Source organism: Mirounga leonina, unplaced genomic scaffold, assembly GCF_011800145.1.
Source record: "Mirounga leonina isolate KUSES-001 unplaced genomic scaffold, KU_Mleo_1.0 Mir_53, whole genome shotgun sequence".
In the NCBI taxonomy this organism is placed as follows: Eukaryota; Metazoa; Chordata; class Mammalia; order Carnivora; family Phocidae; genus Mirounga; species Mirounga leonina.
The window spans coordinates 71,110,781-71,130,508 of NW_023270807.1; the positions used below are offsets into that span (position 1 = coordinate 71,110,781).

The window sequence follows — 19,728 nt, forward strand, 5'->3', positions numbered from 1 at the left end:
TCTCCAGAGAGCAGTTTTTAAAGAAGTTGCCAGAGCGGGGCGGGGGGTGTTACGTTTTAAAGGTAGCTTGTGGGGCTTATTTCCTAGGCTTAAAATAATTTAGGGGAGGTGTCAGTCACAGTGCTAAGTTTAGGGTGACGGGACAGTAGTCACTGCCCAGGGCCTTGGAATGGATCTTGCTGTCACACAGTGCAAGGTAAGAGAGAGGAATCACGGCGCCAACCAACATTTTTGGATTGAGCATTCATCACAGAGGCCCAAAGGGTATATGCATAGGCCACGTTGGGGTGGAGGACCCCAAAGCTGTCAGCCGGTGGCACGGCCTTAGCAATTCCCCAAAGCCTTGACGCTTTTGTGGAGTGAAGCCAGCATTCTTTTCGTTTCCCTTGGGGTAGAGAAGGTGGATTTCTTCATGAGCCACACTGAGGCCCCCACATAGCGCAAGCGGCTTGCGGGAAGCCAAGCCCTTCAGGAACTCGCAAAAGGCTTCATCCCAGCACACTGCCAGGACTCCAGGCGCGTCAGACCTCCACCTGCTTTGGGTACAGAGGCTGTTCCCAGAACAAATGTGTCAAATTCAGCCACAGTCACTCGGCCTTCCTGATCATGTTCCTCGTCACCAGTGCCATAGGAGGCTTTGAGTGGGTACTGGTGGGGGAGCAGGCCCACACCCTTGTACTCTTCCTTGGCTGAAGGTGCTCACCAGTACTGATGGGATAGTTCAGGCAGCTCTTGAAGTTCAGCTGATAGTGTGTTCTCTGAACAGTTGGTCTCTCCGAGGCACAGGATATCTGGGGGGCTTCTTCCTATACCCAATCTAAACCTTTCTTCTTAATACAGGCTTGAAGCTCATCCACATTCCAGGAGCAGCTCTGGAGTGTGGCCGATTTACCACTGGGTGAGGTTTTCTGATCTGGGGGTGGGGGTCCTCAGACAGAACTGGTGCCTCTCCTGCTGCCTCTTTTTCATTTTTCTTTGCTCCCGCCTTACTCTTCTTGGCGTCCGGCTCAGTGTTGGGCTCTTCCCTGTCTTCTGCCACAGCTCCCTTTTCCCCACGCTTTTCCCACTGTAACGAATGCCCTTCTGAACGTGTATCATGTCGCCCACTGAAGCCATATTTTTACTATGTTACCTGCTTGGGTCCCAGCCTGCCTCCTCCTCTAAAAGACATCCCCAAATATTAGAAATTATGACTACTTGTCATAGTTAAGATCCCACAGTATGGCTTACAAGGAGCATAAGAAATAACCATCAGTGCAAAATCAGACTTTTGTGTTTTGTTTCTGGTCTCATCTTATACCCAAACTGTGAGTCACTTTGATTCTTATGAAGTAGAAATGCTTCATAAACGTAAAAGCAAATTATTTACTAATTTCTTAATATTCATCTCTTAACTTAGTGTTATTATCTGGAATGTGCTCTTATTCATAAATGTTTGTGGTTTTTCAGGTGGTTGATATGAATGAAGTCATTGTAAACCTATAATGCTTTCAATTGGCTGGCTATTACTTTATATAAAATAAGCCTACTTTATCACCCTCTCCTAAAGAAGACAAAGGTTCGTCTGAAATAATTATTCCTGGGTGTGGAGATATAAAAGAGTCTAGAAAATATTTCACGATCGGTGCATCTTTCAGACAGCCAATCACTTGTCACTCACATTGCTTTTTAAACCCCAGCATTCTATGGAAGGAACATTGGAACTGTTGTTTTGTTTTGTTTTGTCTTCCAGCTTGGAGGATTTAAACAATGATTTGTTTTTCACTTTTGATTAAATTTTGTCACTTTTTGGTTGAATGTTTATATTTTTGGAGATCACGCCTGTTTCCTTCTAGAACTAGAATTGTGTATTACAGAATGATAGAGTTGAAAGGTACCCTGAAGTTGATCTAGCCCAATTCTCTTGTTTCCCAGTTGAGGAAACACCTCATTTCTTCACTTTTGTGCATATGAAGGCATCACCAAAATCAACGTTGCGTGCTTTGACATTTCCATTGCAAGCTGGACCTACCCTGGGTTGGGGAATAAACAAACAGGGATGGAAACAAGTCTATGATGCCATCAATCCAGCTGTTGGATTGTTCTTCCTCCAAATAATTTCAAGTAAGTTGCAAACTTAAATTCTTGAACTATATTCGTTTATTTCACTGAATAAAGATGGCTGATAATTTGTTTACTAAACTTTCTTTGGTTCTCTGTTAGATGATCAAGTCAAGGGTTAACACCCCATAGAGCACAATAGCCTATTACAGCAGTGAATTAGCGCCCTCTAGCACATTTCGGAGTCACTACTGCTAAAAAAATTTATAAAATATAACTGAAACCACGCTGGGTTCTTTACACAATCTTACTTTAATTCTCACAAAAATTGAATGACATCCATTGAGACAGTTGTGTAAGGAGAGAAAGCTAATATGCAATATGGTGAGGGCTACTTCGGAAGTGAGAAGAGCTGTGGACGGGGAATGACTGACTTTATTGAGTGACACTGTGATGAATAGGAAGAGGCCTGGCCCTCTGGAAGCTCCCCGATTAGGAGAGACACAATTCCTGAAAGGAATGTTGCAATAGGCAACTTAAGAACTACTGCAGAGTTATTATCTTTTTTAATAGTGTGGGAACAAGGAAACAGAACCACTAACTCTGCTTGGGGGTTGTGAGGATAGCTTCAATGAAGAGATGACATTGGACGAAGAATTAAAGGAGAGTAGTTTGCCGGGTGAAGAACAGAGAAACGTCATTCAAAGCAGCAGTAGAAGCAAGTGAAAAGGCACATCATTGAAGAACACTCTGATACGTAAGTATGGGTAATGTAGGAGGTCAGTGCTGTTGGAAACTGGGGTGCATGGGATGGAGTGGACAGAGGTGGCTGGAGCAGGACTGGGATAAGCTTCTATGTCAACAAAGGGAATATGGAACTTGTCCTCTTGATAATGGGAGTAGTGGGGGGTTTTCAACTGGAAAATAGTGTAATTAGATTTCTTTCTTTTTCTGCCTTATAAGTTAAAAAATATAACCCACGGTCAGAAAACTACTAAACTACTAAAACTAAACTAAAAACTACTAAAACAAACATGCTGTGTAAAGCATAGTTATAAGGCAAACACTTCTATACCCTGCACCCTGGTGTAGAAATATAACATTGTGAACACCTGCCCCTTCTTTCTACCCCAATTGTAATCCCATCCAAGCCCCAAAGACAATAGCCACTGTCTTTGTGACTCTTCATCACTACTTTGCTTTTCTTTACTGTTTCATTACTTGTATATACTTCCTCAGAAAATAACATTTTGTTTTAACTGCTTGTGAAGTTTTTATAAATGGAATCACACTTAAAATTTTCTTTGTGTTTGATTTTTACTGCTCCACATAATGTTTGTAACATTCGTCCTTGTTGGTTGTTGCCGTCGCTGCCATTTATTTACTTAAACTTGCTGAACAGCATTCTCCAGTCTGAATATTTTGCAATTTCTCTTGTATGATGCTGTCGGATATTTGTTCTTTGACTTTTTTAAACCAGTTCTTGCCTGACACACATACTATTGCTATGAGCTTTTGTACTTTGTATCCTACTCACATGGGCAGAACAGTTTCTCCAGCCTACTTCGATTTCTTCCAGGAAGTTAACTCTGATAGGACTGTGTGGCATCCACCAGAGGGGAGTGAGGTGATAATGGGCTGGTCCACTTTCAGTGAGGGTGGAGAAGAGTTCCGATTGGAGGGATGGCCCCGAGGCAGCATGGAGCTGCACAGGACATGGAGTGGCACCCACAGGTGACCTGAGTTTTCTAGCTTAAAAGACTGATATCCTTACATGACAGAAAAATTCTGGAGGAGAAGTAAGTTTTAGGGGGAAAATGAGTTCTATTGTGGGTTTGAGGTGACTGCTGGACATATAAGCAGAAATGTCTGCTAGGCAATCAGAAAGTCCTATTGAGAACTTAGGAGGGGAGGGCCTGGAGGTGAAGACGTGGAAATGGTAACATACAGTTGGTTGTCAAAGACACGCAAAAAGAGAGTAACAGTCATTGACCACACTTTCTGACAGGCACTATTCTAAGAATGTTACATGTATCTCAAGAAACACAAGCGTTGGGGCAGATGTGGAGAAAAAGGAGCCCTCTTGCACTGCTGGTGGGAATGCAAACTGGTGCAGCCACTGTGGAAAACAGTACGGAGGTTCCTCAAAAAGTTAAAAAATAGAGCTACCTTATGACCCAGGAACCACACTACTAAGTATTTACCCAAAGAATATGCAAACACTAATTTGAAAGGATACATGCGCCCCTATGTTTATTGAAGCATTATTTACAATAGCTGAACTATGGAAGCAGCCCAAGTGTCCACTGATGGATGAGTGGATGAAGAAGAGGTGGTATATATACACAATGGAATATGATTCAGCCATAAAAAAGAATGAAATCTTGTCATCTGCAACGACATGGATGGAGTTAGACAGTATAATGCTAAGGAAAATAAGTCAGAGAAAGACAAATACCATATGAGCTCACTCATACGTGAAATTTAAGAAACAAAACAAATGAACAAAGGAAAAAGAGAGAGAGACAAACCAAGAAACAAACTCTTAACTATAGAGAACAAACTGAGGCTTAGCAGAGGGGAGGTGGGTGATGGGATGGAGGAAAGAGCTGATGGGGATTAAGAGTGCACTGATGAGCACCGAGCAATGTATAGAATTATTGAATCACTATATTGTATGCCTGAAACTAATAGAACACTGTTTGTTAGCTCCACTGGAATTTTAAAAAAAAACTTAATAAAATTAAAAAAAAAGAATGTTACATCTATCAACTCATCTAATCTTCACAACTACCCAAGGAGTCATAGAATACTATTATTTTCATTTTACAGATGAAAGAACCGAGGCACAGAGAGGTCGAAAGCTTGCCCAAGGTCACACATCTAGCTAGTGGTGCCTCCAAGAGGAGATTATTCAGGTAGTGTAGGTGGAAAGGATTGAATTTTGGTGAGTACCAAAATCAATGGTTGTGAGGAGGAGCCTGGCAAGGATACTTAGCCAAACAGTCCCCAAGTTAGGAGGAGAGCTAGGAGAGTGTCATTAATAGCCGAACTGAAGTTAACTGGATAAGTTACGTCAGGTGCCTGGCTGGGGGGGTCAGGTGGAGTGCCAAAGTGGAGTCATAGCCAAGCTGGAGCCTACGTGTCAACAAAACCTATTCCTGCTTGGCTCATTGCTTCCAAGAAAGGAGATGAACTCTTTTTAAGGAATCTAATAATAAAATATAGAAAAATAGTTATTTACCTTTGGTTGCAGTCTACAGCTAAAGTCAAAAGAAAAGTCCCTCCCTTGAGAAATTCAGCTAAGTATGGTGGGAGAAGCTGGTAGAGAAATGCGGCTGGTAGTGGGGAAGGTGAGTGCTAGATACCAGACAGCTCTGCTGAGTAAACAAGCTGAGCTGGGCAGGAAGGAGGAAGTTGTGGGAGAGTCCCTACTCTGCCGGCACCTGCCTCTCCGCCACCCCCCACTGTGGCTTGGTCACTCTGATGCAAGTGAGTGGGGGTGGGTGTCCAGATGGCCCTTCAGCTGTACCTGGAACCTGTCCCATGGCCTTATCTTCTCCATGGTCTTGTCCTCATCCTCCCTGGAAAGATTTACCTTCTGTTTGTCACAAGGTTGGCAATTCAAGATGCTCAGGTAGGCAGGATCTCTGTAGAAGGGTTCAAGTTCTTAGCTGAACAAAGTAGACATGATGCTGACTCTGCAGTAGTTCATTTATTCATTCATTCATTCATCCATTCATTGACTGATTCACTCGTTACAACCACAGATATTTACTGAACACCTATAAGGTCCTGGGCACTAGACTAAGACCTGTGTAACCAAAAAGGGATTAAATCAAGCATGATCCTTGCCTTCATGAAACATATAATCTAGTTGGGGAGATGAAAAAATAGTAAGTAACAAATAAAAGATTATAAAACTGTCATATGTAATAAGAAGACAAATAGGAGGCTGCAAAAGATTAAGGGGTGATGGGTGAATTTAGAAAAATTGATCATACAGCACATGGTAGACTTCACATGCTCATGCTTGTCCAGTTCTCTTTGCCTTTAATGCATAGGAGAGGACCATACTGCCCCTTTCCCTTATAGTTTAGTGGAGGCTTTTGACTAGTTCGGACCAAATACTGGTATTTAATGCAGGACACTTCCATGATAAAAATAATTTCTCATCTTCCCCACTGTCTGCCCCATTTCTCCACTATCTCCCATACCCACACATAAGGGAATGAATTAAGGGAGGGGGTTTTCTTTTTACTTTAGTTATAGACAACAACAAAGAGGAAATAACTTTTTCTATATTTTATTATTAGGTTTCTTAAGGAAGTTTTACTTCCTTTCCGAAAATATGTGGCATTAGTTTAGCAGTCTCATGGTGAGCAGCCTGGAAACTGGAGGATAGAGAGACCCAATTCTTATTTGGCTGCTAATAAAACTAACTCCTGCATTAATTTGGAAAGATTATATAGCTAAAGAAAATGTTTCCTGTGGTGTCCTGGCGCCGTTCCTCCACTGTGCATTGCCTGGGGGGGGACAGATTAATCCATTATTGTTAGTTCATGGTTCTGTAGCTCAAGATGGGCCACGTGAAGACCTGATGTAGAGAGTGCCACACACTACCCAGACTCTGGACTGTGAGTTCCATGTTTGGACTTCTGGTTTGTTTCTTTTGGGAAGAAGGTTAGTGACTTCTGGAGTGGGAAGAAGAGTGAAACAAAAGAATGGTCTGTAGTAGAACTAATGATCATTCCTTTCCTTCTGGCAAATGGTAAGGTTACATGTCCTTGTCCCCTTGCAGTAAGGTGGACCACGAGACTGTGCTGAAGTATTTAATGGCTACTGTGAGACCACCCCCCACTGCCCCCGGAGCTAGGGATCTCGATGGAGCCTCTTTTACAAGAGCACTAATCCCATTTATGAGGACTCCACCCTCAAGACATAAGCACCTCAGAATGGCCCCACTTACTAATACCATCATTTTGGGGGGTTAGATTTTCAACATATGAATTTGGGGGGGACATATTCTGACCATAGCACTGTCTGAAATGAACAGGAAGAAGGAACAGAAAATGCCCTGGAGACAGGGTGTTATGGAATTATCCAAACCTTGCCAAGATGCAAATGTTGCCTAGGAGAAGAATGTAGACACAGAGATGACGATCTATATGTTCATCTTTGAAAAGCAATCTCTAAAGAGCGGAGAGTTACTCCTTAAAGGAGCAGAGTATTGAGCCCCCAGAGCTGGAGCAAGGAGAGTACAGGGTTCCTAAGAAGGCCAAGACTTCCAGCTGGAAGACAGTGGTGTCCCTCCGACCTGGTTTTCTGGTTGCCCTGAAGATTATGTGTCAGTGTGTATAGATGAGAAACCATTTCAATTCAGTAATGAACTCCCAAAGCACTTTCTAATATCTGCCCCAACTCCCTCCTCTTATGGGAAGAAAATAATAACACTTTAAAGGCATTTCCTTTCTTTTCTTATTGGTCTTGCAACTTGATAATAGTCAGGAAAGGGATCCTGGGATAAATTGGATTTCTTTCTACTAGGAGTCACTTCCCCCCCCAACACTCTGTTGCTCAGTCAGGAGCAGTTCCCAGCCTACATTAAACAGTATCTAAACATTTTTATTTTTCTTTTATTTTTTAAAAAATATTTTATTTATTTGTCAAAGAGACAGAGAGAGCACAAGCAGGGGGAGTGGCAGGCAGAGGGAGAAGCAGGCTCCCCGCTGAACAAGGAGCCCGATTTGGGACTCGATCTCAGAACCCTGAGCCAAAGGAAGCTGCTTAACCAACTGAGCCACCCAGGCATCCCGTGATACAATTAAACAATATCTAAACTCATCAAATACATTGGTTTTTTGGATTTCCCCCATACATTGATAGTTTTTAATGAAGCTAGACCAAAAGAGGTAACTCCTAGAAACTCAGGAAAAACTTGTCTGGATCAACATTTAAAAGAAGTGATGGTGGTTTCTAAACTGCTGGGAACTGAACTTCCTGCTGTCCTTCAAAAGCTCCACAATCTAACCACTCACTCACCCACCTCCATTCTTCTCCACCTGCCTTTCCTCTCTGCCTTGTTTCTATGCCAATAATGGGTACATAGAAGACCCTACAGAGCACAGTTGAAGCCTTCTCTGAAGGAGGCAGAGGGTCCTTCCATCTTGTTTCATGCAGGACTTGGGTAAATGCCACCCAACCCCACCTTTCCATTTGATCTTTTCCTCTTCTCCTCCTACTGCTTTTTGCCATCTTCCAGTTCTCAAACACTCAGTTTCTTTATCTTCTATATTCTTCAAACACAGTCTCTCACTAGGATTTATTACTTTTGGCAAGAAGAGGTGAATTGTTGGCATTTCAGGTTCAGGGAGCAACCCTTCGTATAAGCTCTGTGTGCAGAGAAGGAAAGACAAAGAAGAGCCTGGGAAATCGCCTCTTCCCAGATTTCTTCTTCAGAGATTCTTCATTAGATCAAAACATTTCATGTATTTTTTAATTGGAGAAGGAACATAAGCATGTTTAAAAAAAAGACAAACACTAAAGAAAGGTGTGCAACTAGTCTCTCCCTGTATTCATTCACAACCCTCTCCTTACTTCTCAGAGGTAAGCATTTGACATATTTTTTAATCTTGTAGAGTATCATACACATCAGCAAGAGACGTACATACATTTTCTTTTTCTTTTCTTTTCTTACATGAATGTATGGCATGCAGTGTTTTTGTTTACCTTTTCCAATTAACATGTCAACTTTGTCTTTTCACCCACACCAGCACATACAGATCTACCTCAATCATATGCACCTATTTTGTATTCCATTGCATAGATGTGAATGTTTTAAATATGCAGCATATCTCATGTGATACATTTTTTTTTAATTTCATTTATTTATTTTTAAGTAATCTCTACACCCACTGTGGGGCTCGAACTCACAACCCTGAGATCAAGAGTTGCATGCTCTACCAACTGAGCCAGCCAGGCACCCCTCATGTGACATATTCTTTTTTTTTTTAATATTTTATTTTTTTATTTGACAGAGACACAGTGAGAGAGGGAACACAAGCAGGAGGAGTGGGAGAGGGAGAAGCAGGCCTCTGGCTGAGCAGGAAGCCCGATGTGGGGCTCGATCCCAGGACCCTGGGATCCTGACCTGAGCCGAAGGCAGATGCTTAACGACTGAGCCACCCAGGCGCCCCTCATGTGACATATTCTTTTAGGGAAGATCTTCCACAACATTTTAAGTTCTCCATTGAGTTAATGTGAATTTTTGAGATTTGGCAATGATGTCATTGCCAAATTTAAGACAATCCAAATTTCCTCCTATTAAATTACTTTTAATTTGAAGAAATAATTTGAAGAAATCCAAATTTCCTCCTATTAAATTACTTTTTTCTTTATTCTTGTCCTTTAATCTTGTTATTTATTATTATCTTTGGAAATCCAAATCTTTGATCATAGTTCACAAACTAGTAAACCAAATTTGACAGCAGGGGGACTGGACTTGTGATGAAGAAAAGTATAAGTAAGTGGCCATTGACAATGAAGCTCTAGCATATATTAAAACCACCTGTGAAATAATTTGAGTCAATGGAAAAACATAATGTAATTTACCAAAATTCCTAATAGACATTTTTTTGTTTGCTTTTTTTTTGTGTGGTTTTATACCTTTACTTGACAATCAGCGATTAGTTCTCATCCACATTAACTGTAGATTTTTGAAAGTGGTGATAGGTACACAGGTAACCAATGGATAGAGCTTGTTTGGTGAATCTTCATCCTCATATTGTTTTCTGGACAACCACACACAGATGAACATTCCTTATTCCTTTGACCCAGACAGCTTTGTTGAGCCTGGTGTCAATGTGTACATCTGGAGTTCCCACCTCCTTCATGGCAAATTTCCGGATCTCTCTGAGTGCCCGAGGGGCACGCTTCTTGAAACCCACTCATAGATGCACTTGTGAATGTTGATGTGAATGTATTCTCTGGTCAATACCTCGTTGATGGCAGAATGACCCTTCTTCTTCTCGCCACCCGTCTTTGTGGGAGCCATTCTGCTGGGTCCTGGTTGGAAAGGAAGATAGACATGGGTTTTAAAAGCCATGGAAGGATGGGCACCACCCACGCCTTCTACTGGGTGGCTCAGTCGGTTGAGCATCAACTCTTGATTTTGTCTTGGGTCATGATCTCAGGGTTGTGGGACTGAGCCCCATGTTGGGCTCCATGCTCAGCACGGAGTCTGCTTAAGATTCTCTCTCCCTCTGCCCCCCACACCCCTTGCTTGCACTCTCTCGAAAAAAAAAAAAAAGAAAAAAAAAGAACCATGGAAGGAACACTAGAACCTTTACAGACTCATTGTGTCAGACGATGATGAGAATGATGACAACAGTGATGACCGCAAAGACTGGCCACATCTAGGTTCTTAGGGGTAAAATAATCATCTTTTGTAAAAAAAAAAATTTTTTTTAGTGTGTGAATCAGTGAATATTTAAAATTTTATGATAGGTTTAGAAAATCATGCTAAGAAAAGGGGAAAATAATCTGTAAAAAGATTACTTGAAATGTCATGGGATTACCATTTAACAAATGACATTCCTGTGTCAGGGAAAGGGTCTGATCTTTCCCTCCTTCTGCTTTATACTTCCACTGGAAGAATTTTTATAAGCATTCAAAAATCTTAAGATAATAACGGGTTCAGATTTTCAAATACATACATAAACAATATATCCATACATAATAATGCACAGAAAGGTATTCTCTAAGATTAAGAGTGTTAGATCTAAATTTACTTGTTATTTTTGGCATCTAAAGTTGTGTCTTGCACATGGTGGATACTTAAAATACAGATGAATTTTGATTTGATTTTATTCTTACGGGTGGATCTTGGGCCAGGATCGACACCTTGCTAGAATCTAGAAGTCATATTCCAAGCAAGGTCATACCATTAGTCTGAGTTCTCATGAAGACTACAGAGAATAACGTTTGAGAGCTAGCTCACTTGAAGACGACTACAAGGAACTTTTAGGTTTACAGTGTGAAATTCTTTCAAGAGTTTCTCTTCCTTTCTTTTCCACGAATTTTTTTGAGGTTTCTGAAACCCATTCCTGACAGCAATAATGATAGTGCTGAGAAACAAAGTACTACAGTTAAAACAAAACAAACAAACAAAACCCATAACAATTGGTTTTCCAATGTGCTTGCCATGAGAATCTCTCACTCATTTTTTTTTTTTAAAGATTTTATTTATTTGATAGAGAGAGAGACGAGGAGAGAGGGAACACAAGCATGGGGAATGGGAGAGGGAGAAGCAGGCTTCCCACAGAGCAGGGAGCCCGATGCGGGGCTCGATCCCAGGACCCTGGGATCATGACTTGAGCCGAAAGCAGACGCTTAACGACTGAGCCACCCAGGCGCCCTCTCACTCATTTTTTAAAAGTTGAAGTAAATTGATGTTAAATTATAGATTTTCAAAAGTGTAAAGGTCTTTCAAATTTATTTAGTCTACTCTCAAGAAAAAATTCTTCAATCCTCCCCACACCGTTGATATATTATTCTATTTCCGCTAAGTACTGAACTTCTCAGCAATGTCTTCTCCAGACAGAACTGGGTATAAAGGGCTGAGCAATCTTCAAGACTTAGAACTAGAACTTAGAACTAGAGCCATCCACTACTTCAGTGATGGCAGGGGTAGATGTCACGTACTAGACTCATCTGCTGGTACTGGGAGAAAATTCAGACTGGCTGGCAGAACCCAGACTCTCACAATTACAGTAACCTGTAGTAAGTACGGAGTGATCATTGGTATCTGGGAGATCCATGATTGGGGGAGCACAGTGGTGGCAACCCCAGGAGGTAGTGTTTGGAGACACAAGCTGATAGGATAATCAGGTCAGGATGCGGCTCAGTCTGTAATGAGTTTCAGGGGCAGGGTTGCAAACCACATATCTGGTCTATAGAGCCCCTAAACCTGACCTTACACCTGCAGCTCTGCCCTCATGATGTGCCAACTTCCTTCTCACCTTTAATGTTCCATCACTTTGGCTTTCTTTCCAACCACAGACTGCTAAGTTCCCTTGCACCCCAGGGCCTTGCTCATTCACATTTATCCTTAAATGTCCTCTCCTTACAAAGGCTTTCTCAGGATACTCTCTACCACGTGATTCCACTTTAATTACTTTCATAACCTTGAGGAGTTTCCTCCTCATTATCTATCCTCGCTAGTACAAGCTCAATGAAAGGAAGGTCTCTGTCTTGTTCCTTATTGTACCCAATAATACCAGGCACTTTTATAGGTTCTATCATATTCTGGGAGCTTATTAAACATTTAAATGAATGATTGAATGAAAAATGAACTCATTAAAACTGTTAACAAATGAATTACTTTAGCTGGGATAGGAGAGTGACAAGATGGAAGTTTCTGTAACTAAAAATATTTGAAGCCAAATCCTTGATGAAATAACAGGAGCTAGGGAGGAGCTGTCACCAGATGCAAAAGTCTTAATAAATGAAGGGAATGAACTCAGATGGCAGGAGTGAGGAGGGGGAGGAGGTTGTGCTGAATAGCTTGAGCCTCAGTGGAGAATAAACTGTTAGAAGAGAACAGAAAAGCCTGGGTTTGGACATTGTAATGGGAGAATGCCAGCCAACCCTCCCTCTTGTTTTGAGAAATGTGTTACTCAAGAAGACAGAAGGGCACATTTTAGTTACATTACAGGTAAGGGAGAGTTGGATAAAGCCATCTGCGTAAAGGTTGTGGATATAGTGAGATTTGTTCATGACGGTATATAGAAAGTGTGGAGCAGGGAGGCAACATCTTTAGGAGATGTGTGGTGGGATTAAAGAAGAGTCTAGCAGTAAGAGGGACAGAGTCAGCTGAGGGACAAGGGAAGCAAAAAAAAATTTTTTTTTTGAGGTGTAGAAATAAAGCAGAAATGACATGCCTCAAATAGGGAGCTTGGCTGCAAGTTTACAGGAAGCCTGGCAGTACCCTGTTTAATCTCAGAGAAGAGGGCCCTAACTGTCCTGTATGACAATTTGGACTCACACAGAGAGAACAGCTTTTCATCAAAATGCTACAGAATGGTGGTTTTGTACCAGGTACTGGTAGTGGGAGGGAGCTATGTCGTCCAGGTAGTGACAGTGTTAGGACATACCTGGGGGACTAAGAGGCAGAAGCCAGTACACTATGTTCAGTCTAACGCCCTGTGGGAGATCAGAGGAGAGAACAGTCAGTGTGAACGAGGCTGGTGATTCTGTCCAGAAGGGGCACAGGAAGAGGACAGAAGATCGTGGGCGTCCTAGAACTTGAGCTGGGCTTTGTTGTGATTTAGCTTATGAAAGAGAAACCAGGAATTTGTCCTCGAGTAATGTTTCCTGTAACTGCCTAGTTTTTTTGTAATCGTTTGGGTCTGAGAGTTGGCTTCGGAAGGAAGGTGGCTGCAGTAGGGGAAAATCTGGCGTTTTCCGTTTACGCCAGTAAAATTTAATACACTCTTATCGGGTAGCTGCACTGAATCAGGAAGGGTAAGTGAGGGAAGTCCCTGGTTTCTCATCAGTTGGGTGGAAACAAAGGTAACCATTCCATGGAGTCTCTCCTCAGTCAGGTTCCTGAATTGTGAGAAGAAGGTCACGAGTGATCTTGAGAGGTCAATGGGTGTATCGGCCAGAGTTGGTTTGCTTGAAATAAGAAAGCGAAAGCTCACGGAGGCCCAAGAAGTCCCTTTCCCCCCCGTCAGGAAGCTGCCGCTGAGCAGAGTGGAAAGCCCTAGACCTCAGCCCACGCAAACCGCTGGAGGAGCAGGGCCGTGAAGACGCAGAAGCTTCCAGGCCTGTCCACGGCGCCCCGGGGGGTATGAGGCCCATGGATAAGTTGTGGACGGTGCTAGACGTGCACCTCAAGCATCACAGCACGCTGGGCTACGGCCTGGTGACCCTCCTGACGGCGGGCGGGGAGCGCCTGTTCTCCACCGTCGTGTTCCAGTGTCCCTGCAGCGCCACCTGGAACCTGCCCTACGGCCTGGTCTTCCTGCTGGTGCCGGCGCTGGCCCTCTTCCTGCTGGGCTACCTGCTCAACGCGCGCACCTGGCGCCTGCTGACCGGCTGCTGCGCGCGCAGCGCCCGCCCGCGGGGCTGCGGCGCGGGGCTGCGGGGCGCGCTGGTGTGCGCGCAGCTCAGCTACGCCGCCGCGCTCGCGCCGCTCACCTGGGTGGCCGTGGCGCTGCTCGGCGGCGCCTTCTACGAGTGCGCCGCCAGCGGGAGCGTCCCCCTGGCGCGGCGCCTGTGTCGGGGCCGCGAGCCCACCTGCGAGGCCCAGCTGCCGCTGGCGCCCTGCCGCCAGGCCCGGGAGTCCGACGCGCAGGACCTGCTGAAGGAGCTCAAGGCCCAGTCGCAGGTCAGCCGTGGGGAGCGCGGGAGAGGGGCCGGGGGAGGTGCAAGCGGGGTGCCCTGGCTCCAGACGCAGGGCGCGGGAAGACAGACTAGCCTGGCGGCGATTTCAGTAACACGAATGAAAAGGAGGGAAGGCGCGCGGACAGCTGCAGGCTCCTGCTGTGGGCCGGATACCGCGCCAGGCCCTTGACCTCCGATCCCGCATTATCCTCTTGATACACCATGTGCAGGTCGAGGTGTCTGTCCAGCCGGAAGAAGGCAGATTTGTTACAATGAAATGGGTTGTCCTGGCTCTAAAGCCACCACCCCACCCTGCTGCTGGGCATATAAAGCCCAGAGGTTCTTGAAAATGAATGCTTGTTTCTTTGGATCTGCCGAAATTCCACGTTTTGAATTCTAGCGGAGTGATATATAGGCCCCTCTCTGGGCTCTTGACATGACTTGGGAAATGAGCTGTCAAGCAGTTCTACCGAGGGGTTTGGGAGGTTACAGGCACTTCTTTCTCCTAAGAGACTAAGACCTAAAACTGTTGCTTGATCATCATCATCACTGTGAGTAGTTCAAACTCTATGTAAGAAGTTTTAAATTTGGGGGCGCCTGGGTGGCCCAGTTGGTTAAACGTCGGCTTAGGTCATGATTCCAGGGTCCGGGGATGGAGCCCTGGGTGAAGCTCCCTGCTCAGCGGGGATTCTGCTTCTCCCTCTCCCTCTACCCCTAACCCCTGCTCGTGCGTGTGCCCTCTCTCTTGCGTGCGCGTGCACTCTCGCTCTCAAATAAATAAAATCTTTTTTAAAAAGGATTTTAATCTTTTTTTTTTTTTTTTAATAAAAAGTGTGACTAAATTGCTGTTTTGTTGTGTTTTCCTAAGGTGCTGGGCTGGATCCTGATAGCAGTTGTCATCATCTTCCTTCTGATTTTTACCTCTGTCTCCCGATGCCTATCTCCAGTTAGTTTTCTGCAGTTGAAATTCTGGAAAATCTATTTGGAACAGGAGCAGCAGATCCTTAAAAGTCAGGCCACAGAGCATGCAACGGAATTGGCAAAAGAGAATATTAAATGTTTCTTTGAGTGCGCACATCCGAAGGAATCCAACACCCCCAGCATTAAAGACTGGCAGCAAATTTCATCACTATATACTTTCAATCCAAAGGAGCAGTACTACAGCATGTTGCACAAATATGTTAACAGAAAAGAGAAGAGTCATAGTATCAGATCTAACGAAGGAGATGCAGTGATTCCTGGTCTTGGCTTTGTAGATACACCTGGTATGAACATTACTGCTGGGTTATGACCTTATTAATGAATACGGGGAAAGTTCTTTTGAGTTTTCGCTTCATTAAAAAAACACAAACTTGGGCGCCTGGGTGGCTCAGTTGGTTAAGGGACTGCCTTCGGCTCAGGTCATGATCCCAGGGTCGTAGGATCGAGTCCCGCATCGGGCTCCCAGTTCAGCGGGGAGCCTGCTTCTCCCTCTGACCCTATCCCCTCTCATGCTGTTTCTCTCTCTCTCTCAAATAAATAAATAAATAATTAAAAAAAAAAAAAAAACAAAAACACAAACTTTGGTATTGTTTGTGACTGCTCTTTTTTCGATTTCTCAAATTGTGGGAACAATTTTAAATCAAATAAAAATTAGAACTTTACCTATGTATTAGATTAATTATAAAAAAGGAAGCAAAGTCTAGTGATTCACTCAAAGTGACAAACTGGAACTAGGTCAGAAGTTTTATACACCTAGTCTACGGTCCTTTTCACTGTATAATAGTGCTGTCAAATAAAAGACTTCAATAGCAAAAACTGAAAGAACAAATGAACTTCTGACCTTTCTTTTAGGTTATCTGATGTTAATTTCAAATTCACTGTCTTGCAGATAACACCTTATTTGGAACATTAAAATACTGGCATTTTACGGCTCTAATGTGGTTGCTGAACAAAAACCCAAAAAATTATCCCAAAAAAAGAAAGTAAAATTAAAAAATACAAGATATGAAAAACTAGGATAATTGCAAGCAAAACTGTTGGTTTTTGCTTGCAGGATCGGAGGGAAAATTTTAAAGCATTTTATCATGGGGAATTTCAAATATGCCCAAAAGTAGAGAGGACAGTGTTATGAACCCCTGTAGAGTATTACACAGCTTCGACAGAGTACAGAAGTCCGATAAAACCCACACCATACAAATAAATATAGAAATACAGATTGTGACCTGGTTTAGAGTATGGGAGGGGACTAAAGAAATCTGTGAGAAACTGCAACCCGAAAAATAGCAGAGCATTTCCGTTTGCACAACAGCATGGAAAGGACTGAGGTCAGAAAGATCTTAGCACAGTTGGAAGCCTTAAAGGTGACCAGAAGAGACGAAGCAAGGGACAGGTCATGCAGCTCCTTGAAATCATGCAAAGGAGTTTGGTTTTCATGCCATGAGCAATTTAGGAAGATTGTTCTGATATTCTTGTGGAAAAAGCCATGGCGGGGAAGAGGGAGAGCCAACATGGAAATGGAGAGACTGATCAGGGTGCCCCTGCAGCGAAAAGAGGTGGGAGTGAACTTGAACTGGGTTGATGGTGATGAAAACAGAAGTAGAGAGGTTCAAGGTGGATTTTGATCACAGACATGACAGGCTTTGTTGATGGAGAGGATGCAAAGATTTATTGAGAACAATAGCGTCTGTAGACAAAATTCTGTTGCTTGACAATACCAGGGGACATTAGATTGTCATTTGTGCACATCTCCCAAATTTATGGCTGTTTTGTATATTTTTAAAAAGAAGGCATGAAAATTGTAAACTGTAAAGGAATTGAGCACTGGTTCTATTTAGCCCTTCTTCCCCTCTCGACAGTTCTCTGTGTTGACCTCTATTTGCCCTTTGTTGCACAGGATCATTTAAAAGAACTAACCAGTCAGCAGAACTGAATATCCTGTTGTGGAAACCTATTGCGGAGTCATATAGTACACGAAAGTTGACAGCAGAAACTGCATGATCAGTTTCTTTCTATGCTTACTTTTATTTTGCTTCCTTTATTTCATTTTCCCATTTTTTTTGTATATTCTTCTCTTTCAGTATCCCCCCTCACCCCAATCCATCCCTGGTCTGCCATTTGTCCTTCCATCTTCAAAAGTATAGTCTCCATTTTGTCGACTTAGGCTCCACTTTCTCTTGCACAATATTAATTATTGTTAAAGTATATATGCTTAAGAGAAAACACGATAATGGTAGAGAGCTGTGCAAAGTAAAAAGTACCTCACTCCTTTGCAATATATTTTTACCAGAGGAAGTCATGTACTCTGTGTCTACACAAATATTATCGTACTCTAAATGTGGTTATGCAACTTTTTCACATAAAATATCATTGTTCCATGTCCATATGTAACAATTCCCCTCATAAAAAAATTACTGCACGGTGTTCTACTGATTAGTGGGATATGATCCCTTTTTTGTTAAAAAATACACATGCAAATATGCACATGCGTTCATATAAAGTATATACATAAAGTCTCTATAAATCTGTCAATTTTGGTCAATTCTCAAGACTAAGGGAGAGGCAGAGGAATGAGGCAGAGGAATTTTTCTTTAAACTTCATGTGTTTTTGATTTTTTGATTTTTTTTTTTTTTGGTAATGAATGATAAATGTTACCTGTATAATTAGAAAAGGTTAAAAAGAACCCTTACAAACGTGTAGGGCTTTGCAGTCTACAGGAAGTTTTATGTTTCTCTTCATTTCTGTTTCACAAGTCTGTGGGATACCCGGGAAGCCCATCACTCACACTTCCAAGTGAGGAATTGAAGGTTAGAGTGGTTACATTACCAGTCCAAGGTCATACAGTCAGTTGAAGGTGGAACTAAAGCCAGGGGACTGAGTCTATCTGGATCACATGGTTCAAAGTGGCCACTTGGTGTTTTTATTAGTGGGCCAGGTTTTTCCCTTTTAAGCCCACCTGCCCTCATGGGCAGAAAAGATGCAGATGTTCTTAGTGACTCTTAGTATTTTTCATCTTGTTCAGGAACTTGTCAACTGCTGATAGATGAGACCACTTTGAATAAACATAATGATATCAGGACACAGCAGTTAGTTCATGGTGGGAACACGGTCACCACTGTTTGGTAGGACACACTACTCTGAGAAGCCTGGCCCCAGATGGACACATCATGGGCTCACAAGCAGTTCTACGCTTGGTGTATACAGTGGATCCTTGAACAATTGGGGCTTAGAAGGGCTGACCCCCACACAGTCGAAAATCCATGTATAACTTTTGACTCCCCCCAAACTTAACTACTAATAACCTATTGTTGACTGGAAGCATTAATGATAACATAAACAGTCGGTTAACATGTATTTTGTATGTTCTATGTATTATTTGCTGTAGTCTTACAATAAAATAATCTAGAGAAAAGAATGTTGAGAAAATCCTAAGGAAGAGAAAATATATTTACAGTATTGTACCATATTGAAAAAATCTGCACATAGGTGGACCTGTGCAATTCACATCTATGTTGTTCCAGGGCCAACTGTATTTATTTGCCTGCTCACCAAATGATTCTTTATAATCACCCTGACTTCATGCCGCCCTAAAGGCTTAACTTTAGAAGAGATTCAGACACGGGACCTGCTAATAATATTTGCTTTGAAACAACCATATTGTTCTAAGAGATGATTCTGCACTGTGATGAGTTCGGTAAGATGATACAATTTACAGAGCATGATAAGAGGAGGCGTGGTCTCTTTGCTCCTCTCAAAGCCATGTGTACATATATCAATCAATGTTCTACAGACTGATTAAAGAAGCAAGCCCTGGGGAAGCATCTGCAAATAGACTTAGCCCCCTACACAAATGTCTCTGGCTGGAAAACATCTCGAAACCCCTAAGTTTCACAACACCTTATCTACCAGGTGGCCTATTGTAAAGAACTCTTCCTAAGACGAAAGATGGAGAAACGCTCCCTGAGTCAGCCCCAGCCGTGGCCGCCACCGTCTGTTTCGTCAGTGGCAAACTCCCACTGAGTGCCTATCATGTGTCAAACACTGGGTCTGCCCTGCAAGCTAAGCCTTCAGTTGATCTTTTGTCTCTACCTCTTCATTGCCTCCTTATGAAATCTCTCTTGTGAATTGCAATGTAAGGACCGTGGAATTGATTATATGACATTCTTATCTAAGGCAAGAAAACGGAATCAAAAAAGGGATACGGTCTGTCAAGACCCTTTGCCACAAGGAACAAAACATTAAAAACTTCCAAATGAAAGAAATTTCTATAAGATTCGGCAATTTATTGTCATTTAAAAAATTGTGGAATATCCAACACAGCG

The 19,728-nt window shown here is 42.7% G+C and overlaps 1 protein-coding gene and 1 pseudogene across 2 annotated transcripts; one reads left to right on the plus strand and one right to left on the minus strand.

Moving 5' to 3' along the window:
* On the minus strand, nucleotides 1–10,093 carry LOC118001353 (annotated as a pseudogene).
* A 2,947-nt stretch (nucleotides 10,094–13,040) lies between these two features.
* CALHM6 (calcium homeostasis modulator family member 6) lies at nucleotides 13,041–16,336 on the plus strand. Of its 2 annotated transcripts, none has more exons than XM_034990356.1 (4): nucleotides 13,041–13,563; nucleotides 13,644–14,431; nucleotides 15,296–15,767; nucleotides 15,977–16,336. In XM_034990356.1, exons 2-3 carry the CDS (start codon nucleotides 13,892–13,894, stop codon nucleotides 15,716–15,718), a joined length of 963 nt encoding a protein of 320 aa, XP_034846247.1. In that variant the 5' UTR covers nucleotides 13,041–13,563; nucleotides 13,644–13,891; the 3' UTR covers nucleotides 15,719–15,767; nucleotides 15,977–16,336. The 2 variants fall into 2 exon arrangements, with proteins under 2 accessions (XP_034846247.1, XP_034846248.1); XM_034990357.1 differs by having other exon boundaries at nucleotides 13,776–14,431.
* Nucleotides 16,337–19,728: the final 3,392 nt, after the last annotated feature.

What these genes read in the sequence shown, in the direction of transcription:
- CALHM6 (XM_034990356.1), top strand. Translation starts at nt 13,892, where the DNA reads ATGAGGCCCATGGATAAGTTGTGGACGGTGCTAGACGTGCACCTCAAG. An exon ending in AGCTCAAGGCCCAGTCGCAG is followed by an intron (nt 14,432 to 15,295) that starts GTCAGCCGTGGG and finishes TGTTTTCCTAAG; the next exon opens with GTGCTGGGCTGGATCCTGAT.